The following is an 18196-nucleotide window of genomic DNA, read 5'->3' as shown; positions in this document are numbered from 1 at the left end:
TTTATGCAAATTGGTGTCATGTGTCACTTAAAAGTCATCAAATGCACTCACAGTGGTCAGATTCTATTCAGACAGCAGGGGGCGCCGCAGGCCTGGTTTTATAGCTCTATGTAATTTTACACGTATACTGTAATAAAAGCCCACATATTTATATAGTCTATCATCCATATTATTTATAATAAAAAAAAACGTTCGTCTACCAAATGTCAATTTTTGTAGTTTTGATTAAAAAATAATACATATATGTTGTTCAATCAATGGTTTAAATGTCTGCTGTCTGCGCATGCGCGTCAGGTGATTCCTACCTGAGGCGCTTTAAACGCGCTGTGCACGTTCTCTCTTGTGTTTTCTCGACTGTGGACATTATGGTGGCATTAAGGCTTTTGGGTCAGAGCTTCTGTCGACTGGCCAAACAAACATCTTCACAGATAAAGTTAAGCAGGAACCGCGTTTTAAAGATGAACGCAAGCACGCGGCAGGTGAATGGAGAGATGAGACAGGTGAGTGTTTGGTGTATTTTATTTGTTTGTTGTGAACTTTGATTGTCGCTACGAGGTTTTGTTCATGTGCAGATGAGATTCAAGGTTTTGAAGAGCATTGTGACATGTTCATTAGGGTTTTAAAGGTGCTCACGTTTCCGTCCATCGTGGGCCGCCATATTGGACCGGGCAAGACTGTAAGCGAACTGTGGAGTTGAGGTTTCAATAGGTTGGATTACAGTCTACATGGAGCACAAAAACTCGTCTGTCTCCAGTTAGGCTACATCTAATCCTGCCAAGCATTCATTTACTTATTTGTCGGTGTAGAATTTGGTTAAGAACAATATGAAGCTCCCATGAAGACATTTGAGAGACTTCAAGCTCTTTATCTGAGGAGCATAAGACTTAAGCAATAGTTTCCATTTTCTCTGCATTTCATCTCATTGATGTCTAGAGGAAATCAGTAAGATATGAAGATCGGTGCAGTTTTATCCAATTATTATCTATCAAACTGCAATCGGTTTGTTTTGATTGGAGCCATAACAAGTTCAAAAAGACAGCTAGCTAACACAATAAAAACATGTTGACATAATAAAAAACAAGGCTTTTGAAAACCAAACTCTTCATGTTGTTCAGAGATGTATTAGATTTGTGTACATGTATGTACATTGATCTGTATCGCCGCCGTGGCTTTGTGGTTTGAGGTTATTCTCTGTGGATGCTCATTTGCTTCTTTCATTGTTCGGTTCATTTTGTAGATATAAGCAGAGGCGGGTATAGTTTGGGGTTCTTACAGAGGTTTCAGTCAAGGCTTCCACAGTTCCTCTTGCGGTGTGTTGCTATGGTAAGACTTCCCTTTGAAACAGGAAGTGACAGAGCAATGAGAAAGAGAGGGCGTGTAGCTGTAGATGGAAGCAGTTTGAAGACACTTGATGTGGGTACGGACGACCCGGTCCTGCTGCAGCCATGTCCAAGAAAATGAACCGTCTGGTAGTGCCGGAGGGGCATATGGTGAGTTCGGTTTGGGCCTTCTGTTGGATCTTAACTCCGGCTTCTGTGATTGGCTTATTCTAATGTGTGGTGTGTGTGTTATTAAAGTTTGTGGTGGATTTATAACTGACAATTCTGACAAACATTCACATCTGACAGAATTTGAGAAACATTAATTCAGGTTGTTTTGGTTTGTTATAGTGAGAAACTCTTTTGTTTTTGTTATGTTGGTACAGACGCCTTTCAGGTTGGCGTTTGGATCTATTCAGTTTGTTTCTATTCAGTCTAAAGACATAAAAACAGGATATTATGAAATGTATTGATCACATGGTGTTATTGCACATGTTTGAAAATGTAGCTTGGCAATACTAATATAAAAAATAATTGTTTGTAGGTTTATAATCTAATTGCTCTTTTCTATACACAAAGCTTTTTAGTAAACATGTGTAGTAGGGCTGTCAAACATTTGTGTTTAAATAATACATGTCTGTGTACTGTACTGTACTGTGCATATTCATTTAGTATTTAGAAACGCACAAACCCTCATATATATATATATATATATATAAGGAAATATTTAGATTTATAGTTATGTATTTTTACTTATTTAAATTATAATTTAAATGTTACAAACAAAAAATAAATATGCACAGTACACCGACGTATATTATGCAAACACAAACTTTTATTCTGGATGCGATTAATCGTTTGACAGTTGTAATGTGTAGTATGTTTTGTATGATGTATATTAGCGATATATACTGTGAAGACATTTGTCTGTAAGATTGTAAAAAGTTTCTTAATGAATGATTTTAATAAGATCTACATCAAACTAAACCATTTCAAGAAATCATCATTTGTCATTTCATCTTAAAGCTTGTACCTCCCTCTATACGTCAATATGAAACTGTTTATAACGATCAACCCCCAACCTTAAAGATGTTGTCTTCCTGACCTGCGTGTCTGTCCTCTAGAGAGCGAGTATTTAAATCTGAAGAAACAGCACAGCATTTCTCCCTTCGTCCCGCACATTGCATATTTAGGAAATGTCCCACATTTTCATCAGTTTTTCACCAGTGTTTAAGTTGCCACATTAAGAAACACGCTTTTCAGCCAAAACGCACACGAGATGCTTGTTTGTGCCATTGTTTATTCAACTATTTAACAGAGATGTGCCAAGAGCAGCAACCCAGTGCACACCAGTGTCCAACAAGCTCATACAAACTCAACTATTATTTCAAGTCTAGCTTTTATCCAGTGGATGAGAAGACAGCAGTAAATTTTGTGATCAAGAGGCTGCGACGTCCGTGAATCAAGCTGTAGATCGGGTGGCGATCCCTCCTATGTCAACTTGCTGGATCAGTCACTAAAGCATCATAAACTCTGTGGCTTTGACGCTGTATATAGGTTGTGCGTTTTGATTGTGCTCTCGCATCATCCGTCAGATACAGGGCGAGCTAAGAACAAACGCTGCAGGTGCTTCACGTATTCTGTGCTCGCTATGAAAAAAGTCATGAGCCTTTGTGATCTATTCATTTCCTGTTTGCTAGTCACTGTATCGCACAAAATGTGTTAAAATGTGATTTCCTATGTTGTGTTTTTGACAGGCCAGTCTGATTCTTGTTTTTGTTTTTACAGACGCAGGCGGTGTCTGAAGGGGGTAAGTTCAGATTCCTTTAAACACTTGTTTTGTTTTTAGTGTTTGATGTTGTGTGAAGTCTGCTGGTGTTTACCCACAAACTCGGACTTTAAAATACTGAAAACTGCTTGTATTATTTGTGAAAGACCGATTGATGAAGCGTGTATGATTTCTTACAGAACTGAATGTCCATCAGTTGTCCAACGGCGGTGGAAGCTGCTCTAATCTGTCGGAGAGCTCCAGCAGGTCAGGTGGCCCTCAAGATCCGGAGGGTCCGGCCAGCAGGGTGGTCAGCTGGGCGGTGTGTTTCGAACGGCTGCTTGAAGACAATGTTGGTGTGCGCTACTTTACCGTAAGAGCCTGCACGTAAATACAAATCAAACCAAATGACATTTATTTGTGAATTTAGTGTGTGGTTCTTTGATTACGTGAGTCTTTTCTGCATTAGCAGTAGGAGACGAAAACTTGTGGGTTTTCACAGATGATGAGATATTCAACAGTGCTTGTTTTGCTGAACACAGAGGAGGATATTTGGAAGAACGTCAATGACCAAACAGATCTGATCCCCATTGACTGCCAAAGTAGCTTTCCTGTTGCTCAGTGGTTAAAGCCTGGTGCCAGCAAGGTCGTGGGTTTGATCCCAGGGATTGCACATACTCAGAAACATATGGATAGTATAATGTAAAGTCGCTTTGGAAAAAAGCATCTGCTAAATGCATTCGTGTAAGTGTAAATAAATACCATGGGAGTCAATGGGAGATGAGATGTTAGGTGACTGACATTCATGCAAAAATTTTCTTTTTTGTTCGGAAGTTTTAGGAGAACTATGCATATAACTCGACATGCCCTTTCTTGCAAATAAATGTAAGAATAATAAAACTATTTGTTTAACAAATTTCTATCAAGTTTTGGCAAGGCTTTGTGTATCGTGAGCAGGAGAAAGCAGCAGATCTATAATAAAGAAAACTAAAAAACATTATTATGAGAAGTAAATGCTGTGCTATGTTTTACTGTGGTTTTGTTTGTTTGTGTGTTATTGTGTTTACTTTGATCTGAAGACAATAGCTGGGACATGTGTTGTAAACACGCATCATTACATTCTGATCTGCTGTGAATTACACGGCGGTTGTTTTCTGTCTCCTGAAGGATTTTCTCAAATCCGAGGTGAGCGCTGAGAATATTCTGTTCTACCAAGCCTGTGAAAGATTCAAGAAAATCCCACCTTCCAAACCGAATGAGGTACACATGCCGTTCTTTATATATGCCATTTCTAATTGGATTTCTGAGGTTCATTTGAATGCCGTTGTTTTCGTCCAGCTGAAGAAAGAGGCGCGCTCCATCTATGACACTTTTCTGTCGGAAAGCTCTCTGCATGCGGTTAACATCGATGATACCGCCCAGACGGAGGAAGGTTCCCTGGAGACTCCAACACCCGACATGTTCGATAAAGCCCAGCAACAGGTACGCACACCCGCAGCGTGTGATGTGTTTGTGATCGGTTATCTGAAATAGTGATGGGTCGGCCAGAAGCGATAAACCCGTAGAAGAGTATCAGCTCAGATAAACGGATTGCAGTTTCGTTTGTGTTGCAGTTGAACATTTGAGACCAGCTCAGTCCGACCCACCCGAATGACTCAAAATGATGTCACGCTTTTTGTCTGCAGATCTTTAAGCTGATGAAGATGGACAGTTATACTCGTTTCGTGCGCTCTCAGCTCTATCAAAACTGTATGTTGGCCTGTGTGGAGGGTCATCCTCTGCCCAACATCGGAACTCCAGAAACAAGGAGTAAAGCGTCCAGAAATAGCTCGACACCCCCCAGTTACAGAAAGGTATCAGTAATGTTCTGAAAACTCAATTTATATCGATTTATCTTTTAAAACCGGTGATGATATTTCCAACACACCTGCAGTATCTGAGCATTCGCTCCTGTGTTTAAGGTTCTTTATTAAAAACCGATATTGTAAAAGATCACGATAAAGGCTTTTGACACTCTTTGTGTTTCGAGTCCATCGTGTGAAAATATACTCGTCACCAAAACATCATGACCTGTTTCTGCGTTCCTGCGGTCTTGAGATGTTTAAAACTGACATATTAATGTCAGACATTATTACCATGTGTGTTTGGAAACAGAGCGTCGAGATAAAAGCCATGTTATCAGACAGCAAAAGCAACAGGAAGAAGAGGTTAGAGAACAGAGGATCATGGGGAGGTACTGTCTGACTCAGCATCTGTTTTTTGTGTTTGTGTCGTGCAGATAAAGATCATTTTTCAGACTCAAAAGTGAAGATGCATGTTTCATGTTCGTGGCTTACAGTTGTTCAACGTTTCGGTTTCTCACCACTCAAAGTCTCAAGCTTTGTGTTTACAGTCATTTTGCTGATATTCTCACAGACATATATAATATAATGCTTTTAAATCATCATTTTTTAAACATATCATTTTTAAAACATTGTTTTAAGTTTAGTTATTGTATTAAATTACCTTTGCATGTAAAGTTTTGTATCATGAATAAGTTTGGCATAAATGGCCTTTTGTGCTGATATGGCATATAAAACAAATAAATAAATAGAGCTGCAGAATAATATATACATTTTTATTACAAATATTTTAATATGCATATTGCAGTGTTTTGCATTCACTAAACGATTTATTTATTTGATAATACTTTTCTCTTTTTTTATTGTTACGTAATAGTTTTTTTTTCTCAAGTCAAAAAGGTATGAACCCAACATTTGGTGTAGATAAACCCATAAAATGTTTATATTTGACCCAACCATGGGTTGAAACAACCCAACATATCCATATTTTCTTTCATATCTAGCAGCTCTAGTTTCTCATGTCATTTATCTCATTTTGCAGCAGACGGGTCATACCAGAAAGTTACTGTGTCGCGTAAAGAGTCTCAGATCTCCATGAAGTCCAATGGCAGTCTTGAGCTACTCTCTGAATTCGGCCGAACTGAGGTGCATGTCTTTAAAAAATTGTCTTTTAATAATTCTTGTCTTATCTCTATACATGATGTGATAATGCATGAACGCTCTGTTCCGTCTCTTTCAGAATGGCCGCTGCAGTGTGTCCATCTCTGATCCAGAGACTTTGAGTTCTGCAGCTGATAAGTACTGCTGCGTTTATCTGCCGGACGGTACGGCCAGCCTCGCCCCGGCCAAACCGGGTGTGACTCTCCGAGACGTGCTGAGCAGTCTGTGTGAAAAGAGAGGATTCCCTCTGACAGACGTCTACATCTACCTTCACGGCAAAGACAAGGTCAGAATGCTTTGTGCATGTAAAAGACAAGTATTTAAATGCTCTAGCGTGAGAAAGATCTTTGTCACTGTAGCGCTGTGGCCAAGAGTTGCAAAACAAGTGCAAAGACGTCATAATCTACACTACCGGCCAAAAGTTTTTGGACACTCGCGTACGTGTTCATATTCTCCAATTCACAATTATAAAATAAAGCAACGGAAACTAAAAAAACATCTTGTATTTGATCATGTTCATTGCAGGAATGTTTTCTTGTCGCTTTCTCAAGCGGCTTCTCGAGATCTCACCCTGTGATGCTTTTTAAGCATCTATACCATCTATTCTGTGCTCTAATTGGCTGCTGTCGAAATGTAAAAAAACATGCTCATTAAATAAAATGTTAGTTTTGTCATGAAAAAAAACATGATTGTTTACAGACAATTGCATACAGACGGTACACACTGCAAAAATGTCTTTTGAAGAACTGATACTTATGAAAATAACAGATTGTGTGTTTGGTTATGAACAGCCTCTCGCTCTAGATCAAGACAGTTCTGTGTTTGGAGATCAACAGCTCAATTTGCAACTCAAAGTTACTTTTGTGTGAGTAAACAAACACATGTGCGCGCACACACACACACACACACACACACACACACACACACACACACACACACACACACACACACACACACTTTATATAAACCTATGGATGTTATTCAATTTAAAGCAAAAGTGTTTGGCTGATGTATGAGCCTTATTCACTAGTTTCATTGTTTGTGCTCAGGCTGGAGGTTTTGTTTTCTGGAAGGAAGTTAGGAATCGTCACAAAGTCGAGTAAGAGTTTGGGGGACGTGATTTCTGCCGTCCTGCAGAAGCATCAGCTGCAGCCTCAAGATGTACAGGTCACAATGGTGTGTACATGCAGTTCATCACCAATGTCTGTTACACACAACCCAACACACAGATTGTAGTTGTCCGTCTGTAAATTTAAATAGAAAAAGAGACATTAAAAATTTACGCTGTTCAAAAAAAAACAGAAAAATCACATCCCTGAATAAATTAAATTCATTTTAATTGGTGACGGGATTGCGGGGTTTGGTGATGTGGTCATCACACAGCCGGCCAACAGGATCCTTTCTACACTCTCTACGTCATGCACACGCTTGTTATAAATGCACAGCGACCGCTTCATTCAGAACATAATTCGTGAGTTTTCTTTATGTATCAAGAGTCTCTGAAAAATAGTCGTCAAGCACAGCTGTTTTGGTGGTGTCATTTTTAATGAAGTGGGGAACTGAACAGCGTTTTGTGAGACGTCTATATTATATGCTTTAACATTATCCCTATACTGAGACTAAAATAGGCCATTTCGCAATTTAATTGCTTGAAACTATGCAACTGGCCGATCTAGTCACTGTCTCATTTAAACGCATTGAAGTCTCTACTGAATGCATTCATTTAAATGAACTAAAACCCCAACATGCAGCATTTGCAAATACCTTTATTACATGCGCATTAGTGCGGACCAACGCTGTATGAAGGACAAAGATGTGTCATCTAGTGGCTGTGTATAGAAGTCTCTTCAGGCCGCAGTATTTTTCTTATTTTTCGTTCAAATATTGTTCAATGAAGTATTACTGATTTCAATCAAATGTATTTTCAGAGACATTTTTTTCTTTTAAAATACTTCCTTTTTCTCATATTTCAGAGCGGCTCAGACGAACCTTTAAGCATGAGCACCAATGTGTACCGTCTGGCCAGCAAAACTGTGTGTTTGGACCGAGTTAAAGGTGCATCAATGCATTTAACATTTACTGCTTTTCTCTAAGATTGTAGTGATTGAATGATTTTGAGAACTTCACTCCAAATATTTTAAAAACGGCACACGTACAGCCGTGGAAAAAATAGAGCGACTATTTAAAATGTTCATTAATTGAGTTATTGTTTATTGTTGAATCAAGATGTATTGTGGTCATTCCAGTAAAGTGTCTGTTGAATTTCAACAAAATCAAATCTCAGGAGTGATAGAAATCCAGATTATCACATAAAAAAGTAACTTGAATTTTTCCTAAAAGACAAATATTGCCGTTGTGTTGTTTAAAATGTAATTCTTGACTTGTTTTCTGTACAGAATTTGAGTTTTAAAAACATACAGGACAATTGTTCTGTTATTTTCACTCGTTTCTCCAGTTTTCGCTTCTGCAGAATCAAACAAAAATGGATAATTTTACCTACAAACATCAAAAACTGAAAATTATTTTCCAATGGTCTCTTAATTTTTTTACTGTGGTTGTTGGACTGTAAATCCAATTTGTATTGCTGATTCTATGCATCTAAAGTAGAAGTGAAGTGTCTCCGACCGGAGCCATTTGATCATCTCTCTCTTTCCTTTTCTATCTCTCTCTCTCTCCTCGTGTCAGTATGTGTTAATGTTGTTGATCTTGGTTGTCAGAGTATCTTTTGTCAGCCACAAATGAAATCCCCACCTCAGGGTTCAGCACAGGATTTTAAACACCATTAAGACTTGTTGTGTGGCTGTGTCTCGTCCGTCTCAAACGACAGAACTGAGGGGAACGCATCATTACACCAAACCTTAAAAACAGGAGTATGGGGGAGGTGTTAAGTGACATGAAATAGAAATGTCTCTCTATCAAATGATCTCATTCCTCATCAGTGACGTGTATGTTTGTTTGTATTTTACTGCAGTTGGTTTGGAGACTCGAGATGGTTCACCAACATCCAGAGCGAATTCTAGAACCAGAAAAAACCAGGAGATGGACGGTAATAACGTCTCGCCTAGACTAGATTTAACTCTTCACTTGTGACGTGCTTGTAATTTCACACCCATCACTTTAGAGTCAAAATCAGAAAGTGCAATCGGATTGTTTTGAAAAAAAAAACAATTTATTTTTGAGTAATACTATGTTAAGGCCTGGGGGATATACCTACAATTTGATAACTTAATCTTTATAAATAAATAAAAAACAAGATGCACATTAAATAACATTTAAAGGGTCGATGTATGTAGTTTGAGAACAAAGCATTACTAATTTTTTTCTTCATGTCTCAGGTCTTGTCGAGCTGTTGTCTCGTGCCCAGTGCAGTCGGGTGGAGGACCAGCGAGGTTTACTCACTAAAGAACAGCTGGAGTTACCGCAGTTCCTGCAGCTGTCAGACGCATCACAAGATGAACATTGTGTTGTTTGAGATCTGAAGAACTCTTTAAGCATCTTATAAACGGAGGAACTTTACAATTACTGCACTGTGTGTGTGTGCCAGCGATGCAAGATTATGATGAATTCCCTTTATTATTATTATTTTTTCAATAGGTCAAACTACATGTAGAGACTTATCTGCCAAAATCTATCTGTATTTATTTTTATATCAGAATGTATTGTGTGCCATATCAAGCGTGCTCTTTCTATCTGAATCACGTTAGCATGACTTTATATCGAATGTTTTATGTTCACTATGAATTTGGTGTGATTAAAAAACGCGTGAGGTGGTGTGGGACATGGCACGGTGTGGTTTATCTCTTTTCACGTCGTATGGCAATACAGTCTGATATGAAATCTCATGGATCAGTCTCGCCTGTTTTTATGCGAGTTCGCTCTGAAATGAGCATTTCCTAATGTCCCAACCCTCCTGTCTGAGCATGACACGTCTTGACCTATGTGAGATGAGGTGTGCAGAGATGGATAATAGCACATTTTATTGAATCAGGGTAATATTTTGGCATTCATAAAGCATGGTGGTGCATCATCATTATTGTTAAGAACAAGAGCCACATGAATATTATGCAAAACGTCTTTAGTGACCCATAGAGGAAGAGAGATCATACCAGTTTGGAAAGACACAAGGGTGAGTAAATGTCTGTCTCTCTCTCTCTGTCGCTGTCTCTCCCCCCTCGCTCTCTCTCTCTATGTATTCTCGAGTATGTGCGTGTCATTTCCTCTCTTATTTTTAACATTCCTCTTAAAAGCAGCATTGGGCCTGTTCATTCATACATTACATGCAAGTCTTCATCCATACATTCATTTTTTTAATGCTGCAGGGTTTAAAAACCCCTGATCTCCTCGAAGCATTGCATCCGTGTGGGTGCTCGTGTGCTTGTCTGTGAAAATATGAATGGACGGTGAGATGTTTTGAGAGAGAGTGAGAGAGAGAGAAAGAGAGAGAGGGGTGGATGTAGAAAGACACCGGAAAGGCTGCACACCTCCGAGCGTGAGAGAGTGGGTAAGCATCATTCATTCTCTCCATTGCCTCTTTAAGATAAACATGTTTTTCGCTAGTATTGCCATGTCTGATATTTTCCTGAATGAGCATTTTTGTATTTCGTTATGTAAAACAGATTTTAGCATGTTATTAAATGTGCACGTCTCTGCGTGTGATGTGACGTGTGTGCTTAGGTTTTCAGACTCACTGAAGCGAGAACAGAATTCAAGCAGAACTGAATGTTTGTGTGAATTCTAGAGAATCAAAGGTCTGTGATAGTCAGAATTTAAATGTGTAGTGTGGGTATGTTTTGACCTCTGATTGTGTCTCTGGGATTTATTTCAAACAATAAGGCTGGTATTAAATATGTACTGCAGGTCTGACTCACTGGGCAGTACAGAGAATAGCTTCACAGCGTGAGAATATGATTGACATCACTGGAACTCATATTAGACATGTGCGTGCGTGTGTGTCTGTGTCTCGTGACTCGTGTCACTGTAGGGACTAAAATTGTGGTCCCCATTGGCAAAAAAAGCTTTTAAATTGTACAAAACCTAAAGATCAAAGCATTTTTACATTTTCTAAAAATATTGTTAAGGGGTAGGGGATGCAATGCAATGTTTGTTCGGTATAAAAACCATTGCGCCTGTGGCCTGTCCCCAGGGAGATAAAAGACGTGTGCATGCGTGTGTGAGTTTCGAAACGGTTGCATTGAATTTCTAAGAAACCATTTTCTCTCATCTGTGTCAAAGTACAAGAATGCACTGATGCTCAGGCCGTTTGATTTTATCATGTTGATTGGACTGACAGATATGATGACGGGCACTTGGAGCTTAACTTGAGTGTTTGCTTTCTTAAAATGGAGCATTTAAGCAAGTTTTGTAGTTTTCAAAGGTGTATTACGTTTCTACAACTGTACTGCTGTAATCGTACATTATTTACATTTAGTCATTTATCAGACCCATAAGGACAACAAAAAGTATACGTGCATTAAGAAACGTCTCATACAGCCTACCACAGTATACAGAGCTACGTTTTTTCAGTACTTGTGTGACAATAGTTTTATTGCTCATTCATTATATCACTCTTTCATTGACACTAATAGGGTTTTATCTTTTTCATAAATCTTCAAATGGCTAAAAATCATCACACAGTATTTACTGAACTAAAAACTCGGGAAGTTCAGACTTGAGGCAGAACTCTCTTGAGCCTTTAAACCTCCCTGAACATATCTACAACTAAATGGCAAAAGGCTCAAAACATCACAGAAGCAATAATTTCGTAGTGTCATCGCAGTGATCAATGGTGACGCGTTAAGTTTTGGCAAGCTTTGGGCATTAACAATCAGTAGCACACTTTGGTAGTTTTGTTCTGGCAGATTGTGTATGTTGAGATGAGTGGTCAGTGACCATGATGACCTCTCAGCGAGGGCAGACCTGCAGCTCGACCGGTCGCCTCACAAACGTCGTCTTGAGTGTTGGTGATTCAATGGTGTGGATGAATCGTTTGGAAGTGTTTCCCACAGAGCCTTCAGATGTGACACTAGACATAAAAAGCAACTGAAGCCATCGTAACACTAATCTCTTGGGATGTTAATGTTATAATGTGGAGGTTAAAGTCTATTTAAAATGAACTATAACCATTGTTGTATCCACCAAAAAGATAACGCAGCCTCAGTAGTTCATAGTATTATAACAATCATTTTATTGCACGTCAAACTGAAAATGTGTGAACATAAACACGAATGTCTTACGCTGGATGTAAATGATGACATCACTCTTGTTTCTCTTGCATGTGCAATAATGCGAGAGTGAGATGACTGTGAATAAAGCATTAGATCTTCTTCAAAAACCGCCCCATAAGCACATTACAGATATAAGTGCTTTAACAAAATTATGAACTTTCTTAAAGTGACTCGGTTTACTTTCATGAGTGCTTTACTGTAATGGGGATTTTCGTAGCTGTACTGTAATATTTATTTATAGATGGTGCAGTCGGGTGTAACGCCAGCATCGAGCTGCAGTGATGTCATCAGTCATTTTAACCCGTCAGAGTTCTTTTATGTGTAAATATTACATGCTACATTGTTTTGATCATCGTCTAGTTGTCAGATTTCAGCTGTGACATACACTAGCCATGTTTACAGATAAATGTAGATTATTTTTGGGATTTACCAAACTTGCCTGTTGTTTCATGATGCATTAAACCACATCAACGGAAGTAACAGTTTATGCAAAAAAGCATTTGTTGTCATTCACAGGCCAGTGTATATGCCACACAGAGCTGTTAAGGTCTGTTTTAATCTTTTTAATTCAGTTCGCTTGGAATGAAAGAGATTCCCTAGTTGCACAAAATGGCGCCGGTGGGCTATTGGGACGCCGGAGTAATTTCCGGTCGTGTAACACTGTATGGGAAAAGGAGCATTTTTGGCCAGCAAGTAAAGGGGTTTTTAGGTAAAAAGAAGAAATGTGTCAGCGATATGACGGATCCTCTTTACATTTCTGCGCACTTCGTTAATCCAAAACAACTTGATAGTGTTATACGACCGGAAATGATTCTGTGGATGCTCACCGGCGCCATCTTGTGTGTAGTTTAATGCTGTAACTGGCATGTTTTTAAGACACACGTAAAAGCCATTTGTCGGGTTATTCTGCAAAGCAACACTTACTGTCAAATAAAAGAAAGAATTTGACAATAACACGAGTTCTCTATACATTCACATTGCTTAATGGTACTTATGTAAGAGGTCATGTACAGACAACCGGTTGTTATCGCAGAAATAAGCCTTGACAGCGTGATCAGGTCCGTACATGACACGGGTCTTGTTTCACACCCCAGGAGATTATTTCACGATAACAGCCGACCGCTTGTACATTATCCTGCTTATTACACGGCTACTGGTGACATGGGGAAAAATCCCGACATGAAATGTTACACAACATGTTAATATCCCTGTTTTCTATGTTTTGTAGCGATCTCTAGTGGGTACAGTAGGACATTACATGCTTGAGCTGTGTTTGATGTCCTTGTTTGATCTCTTCTCTCTGGGTTTATCAGATTGAGCTTTCTCTCACCGTCTCAAGCACAGAATAAATCATGGATCAGAAGGTGAATATAACGTATTTTGGCTATACAGAAAAGAATGGTCTGTTATGTGTAATTTCCTTTGGTGCGTGTGTGTTTGCAGTCCACCTCTCCTCAGAGACAGCCGGTGAAGTGCAGGTCAAAGTCCACAGAGGAAGTCCAGCAGGCTAAAAAGGTTTGACTTGTCCCTGCAGAAACATCAACAAATTAGTAACACGATTTATCCCAGCGAGTTAATATCTGTCTGTCTCAGGCCTTTCATATACCCCAGAAATCACTGCCTGGAGGGTCCGAGCTTGAGAAAGTCAAGGCGAGTGTCTTCAAACCTTTTGAATCATCAAATATCTGCAAATTTATAAAAGACTGCGCGAAGAGACAATGCTTTTCTGTCATTTCCGCAAATGAATATAAATGCAATATATTGTCAAACACTGGAAAGATGGATTTGTTTCTTTCATCAAATCGAATATAAAAACAACAGTTGACCCCTGTGCTATACACTATTGTTCAAAAATTAGCATAAAAAGTAAATATATGCAATAAAGAATAAATCAAACACCAGTGAATGAAGAGGCCTCAAAATATCTAGGAGAAATGATATGCCTACGAGATCAGACATGTTTTTAACTCCGATCTGCAAAGAGAACAATACAGGGGTGATACCATCAAACGTCCGGGTGCCAGTCAAAAAATATTAGATTGACTTACTCCAATATAAATAGAATTGCAATTATCAAGCCGAGGTGACACAAAGGCATCGATCTCTCAAACTCTGGAAAAGATAAGAAGCTCTTGGCGTCAGATAGCAATCTGTTGGGAAAAACTAGATTTGACATCAGAATTTCATGGTTGTGTGTGTGTGTGTTTTCACCAGGAGGGACCAGAGGAGGATGTGACTCCAGCATCTTCCACAGAAGAACTGAAGTGATGCTGTGTATTTACTGTGTTTTACACGCGCACGCACGCACGCACACGCGCACAAACACTACATTAGGTTAGTATGGTACACTTGACACCTGTATGCTTCTGTGTTAGCGAACACTATATCAGCACACACACATTCAGAATGGTAAATCCATGAGTGCGCTAACACACCTGTGTGTTGTAGATGTTGTACATGAGAAACCGTGTTGTGGTTTCTGTCTGCTGAATAACTGTACATGAAATTCTGTGTATAAACATTCTGCTTTCACTATGAACGTGTATGTGGGTTTCTTGCATGTTTGGAAAGCACAGAGGACTGTAAAGAACAAAGATGCTGTTCATTTAGTACCTTTAAGATTCTTCAGAAGGAAGCACAGAGCAGCAGGTCAGACGCACACAAACAGTGGAAGGTTTGACAGTTTCCCCATGTTTCTCTTCTGGTGTTCAGTTATCATCCCAGTTCAAGAGCTCGCTGTTACTGGGCAAAAAAACCAACGTGACTGTAAAATGAGCTGTGAACGGCCCTTCGTATTCACCAAACAATACAAGAATGTGTTTGTGTGTCACACGTTGACCTCATTTAAACTGTTGACCAGATGCAGTCAGATTAAAATGTGACTGTAAATGAAAAGGTGAACGGGTGCATTGGGCCGTTCGTCACTGCTGACACGGCACACACTCAACAATTATTAACACCAAGGTGCGCACTTATTATCCTAAATCATCAGTCTTCGTTTTCACTTGGCAGATGGCCAAACGGAGGAGAATCCGTGGGACGATGCAATATTAGAAAACTACATTATCAAGGGGTTTGATGTGGTACACAATACTGCACTTTTGAAGACATTCTTATAGAATGGACTAGATTCATGGTTCGATTGAATTTTCGACATGTAAATTAAAAAAATGTCAAACTAAATCTTAGACTAAATTATAAAATAAAGTACGACGCTAAAGTATAGGAGAGAACTTCTTAAAGTAGTAAAAGCACAAGCACAACAAAACGCAATATTGATAGACGAGCACTTTGGTGTACATGTATAGTTTACTTTCCAGAGTTTTGTGGAAATATTCAGTTGTTATTTTACTCAAAGAAAATATCTGAACGTTTTAATTAATACGAGCCTGCAGATATAAAGCTGTGTGTGTAAATAGAAAACATGTAATATAACTTCTCACCACAAGGTGTCATGTTTTGCAATAAAAGAGGAAAACCTGTATGATGGGTATTAAAACAGAAAATGTCATATGTTTATTAAAGATTCTTTAGAGTAATGGGTTTGCTGTTGATGTGAAAGTGTTAATATTTGCATCCCTGTCAGTTTGTGCGCATCAGTGACTCTGTGTTTGGCCCTTTGATGTTTTTGACTGTCAATAATCTATGATGATGTTCTGGTTAATGAGTCAGAGAAGATCATTCCCATATAAACCTCCTTTACCATGTACCTGTCACTTCAGAACCTCATCGACCGCAGCGAATCATCACATCACATCCAGACAGAAACACGGGTAAGATGCTTTCACATGACCTTTACATTGATTTATCAATATTCCCAGTTTCACTGCTTGCAAACCATGTGTCCATTATTCAGACAAAGCAAATGTCAAATCACATTTAACAAATGAAAAAAAAACAGATAATATATACGCATATATTTATATGTACTTTTTTATTATATTATTGTCAGTGTTCAAAAACAAAAACATTCAAAGTTATCAAATGTTAGTAGTACTCGTAAATATGTGATGTGTTCACTCAAGACGTCAAATCAGACAAAACCGGTAGAAATCAAGATAATACTTGAAGAAAAAAACAAGCTCTCAAATATTTTATTTTGTTGAGACCGAGGGGCCTTTGAGTCAAAAAGGTTGAGATCCAATGAGCTAAACTTTAAATCAAATCCCTAAAGTTTTGTTTTCTGAGAAAAGGTCAATGGTTTGTTTGAAGATTCCTTTAAGAGATGCGGAGACATACATGCATGTTAACTGTGGTTAAAGTTTATCTGAATGCATTGTGTGCTCGCTGTATTCTCGAGAATCTTTCATTGCTGGTTTGAGATCAGTGTTGTGACCGATGTGATGCTTTACCCACATCTTTGACTCGAGGTCTCATGTGGACAGCCGGTGATGATGAAGAGATGGAGTCAGTTCTCTCTTTGTTTTAATGAGCACAATAAAGAACGCATTCAGTAAACGCGTCAAGTGATTCTCAGTGAACGTTCCACTTTATGGTTTGACATGCGGGTGAGTAATTGATAAACAGCTTTATTTTGGGGTGAACTTCTGTATCCCTTTAACTAGTGGACTGCATATGAGTTTCTGTACAATAGAAGTATTGAACTGAAGCGTCTGTAAATAAACTCATTTCTGACAGACGGTTTGCTGCAGATTCAGATCTTAAACTCTGAGGTTTATTTGTAAGATACAAAAGCTGAACAAACGATTTACACAAAATGTTTGGATGGTTTTCTGCCATCTTGTCGTATTTCACGGCAGATTCATTTGCCAAAGAAAATAAAAAATTAAGTGTACTCGTGTGCTATAGCATAAAAATAAAATCATACTTTCAGTCTACTTTTTAAATACAGTACATCTCTGAACAGATGAAGCCGTAAACCCAAAGTTTACTTAACACTTGCAGTATTCATTAAATCACTTTTTTTGGGGGGGTTAACTTCCCCTCTGTGTTTGATTATAATATAACAGTTAATTTGATCATTTATATTCATATTCATTTATATTAATATTTAATTGTATTAAATTAAATCAAAACTACTCATCAGTTATAGGTTCTTTGAAGTGCACTCTTAAATAAGGGTGCTAAAGGTTCTTCACAGCGATGCCATAGAACAGCGGTCCTCAAACTTTTTCGTGGTAAGACCCACTTTGTGTAGGGTGCATCGTTTTGCGGCCCCCCAAATAAACACTTCTAATATTTAACTTAGAATTTGAATGAAACCAAAAACATATTCAGGTATACAATACTGGAATTATTTGTGTAAATTGGGTTATTTTACTGATGTTTGATTGCATCAAATTGAAGAAATCCTCAGATCCATCACGGGGCCCCAGTGTAAGAACCACTGCCAAATAAGAACCATTTTTGCTTCCATAAGAAAACCATTCAGCCGAAGGCTCTTTTCAAAAAACATCTCTTTTTACCTTTTCTCGACACAAAGCACTTTTCTTTTAAACCGAAAGCTTCTTGAGCTGTTAAAGGTTCTTCTATGGCATCGAAGGACCTATTGAAGCACCTTAGGTGTAAAGTGTGGTCTAGCAGAAGTTATGTTTATGAGCGTTTATGTTGTTGACTCTGAAACCATCTGTAAAGTTAAAGGTGTGCCAGATATGTACTGTAGTACCTAAAACATAGTTCAAAAGACATATTACTTTTCAGAATGAACTTGAGGTATACGTCATGTTTAGTAAATCGACTGGGAGCATTTATGCATTTAAATCTGTTATTCAAGTTTCACACTTTGTGTAAAGCGAGGTGATACAACCATCGTTGCTTACAAATGAAAATTCAGTATCGTCAGTTCAGTTTTTCAACAACCTCTTGTCACCTTTTATTTTCTACATGTGACCCCTGGATGTGAGAATGGATCTGTGTTTTAAG

At 38.5% G+C, this 18196-nt stretch overlaps 1 protein-coding gene across 3 annotated transcripts; it reads left to right on the top strand.

Annotated features, from left to right (window-relative positions):
• Positions 1 to 65: 65 nt before the first annotated feature.
• On the top strand, positions 66 to 9871 carry rgs14a (regulator of G protein signaling 14a). Of its 3 annotated transcripts, none has more exons than XM_079479918.1 (14): positions 66 to 500; positions 3108 to 3129; positions 3288 to 3460; positions 4255 to 4347; positions 4426 to 4569; positions 4773 to 4940; positions 5242 to 5320; positions 5971 to 6074; positions 6169 to 6375; positions 6881 to 6954; positions 7139 to 7265; positions 8063 to 8144; positions 9061 to 9135; positions 9425 to 9871. In XM_079479918.1, the coding sequence occupies exons 1-14, from the start codon at positions 267 to 269 to the stop codon at positions 9559 to 9561; spliced, it is 1719 nt and encodes a 572-aa protein (XP_079336044.1). In that variant the 5' UTR covers positions 66 to 266; the 3' UTR covers positions 9562 to 9871. The 3 variants fall into 3 exon arrangements, with proteins under 3 accessions (XP_079336044.1, XP_079336045.1, XP_079336046.1); XM_079479919.1 differs by having other exon boundaries at positions 275 to 500; positions 5974 to 6074; XM_079479920.1 differs by lacking the exon at positions 66 to 500 and adding an exon at positions 1298 to 1490.
• Positions 9872 to 18196: the final 8325 nt, after the last annotated feature.

Source organism: Barbatula barbatula (assembly GCF_947034865.1).
Source record: "Barbatula barbatula genome assembly, chromosome: 18".
Taxonomy (NCBI): domain Eukaryota; kingdom Metazoa; phylum Chordata; class Actinopteri; order Cypriniformes; family Nemacheilidae; genus Barbatula; species Barbatula barbatula.
Note: the sequence above shows the minus strand (reverse complement) of the source record. Positions and strands in the feature narration are given on the sequence as shown.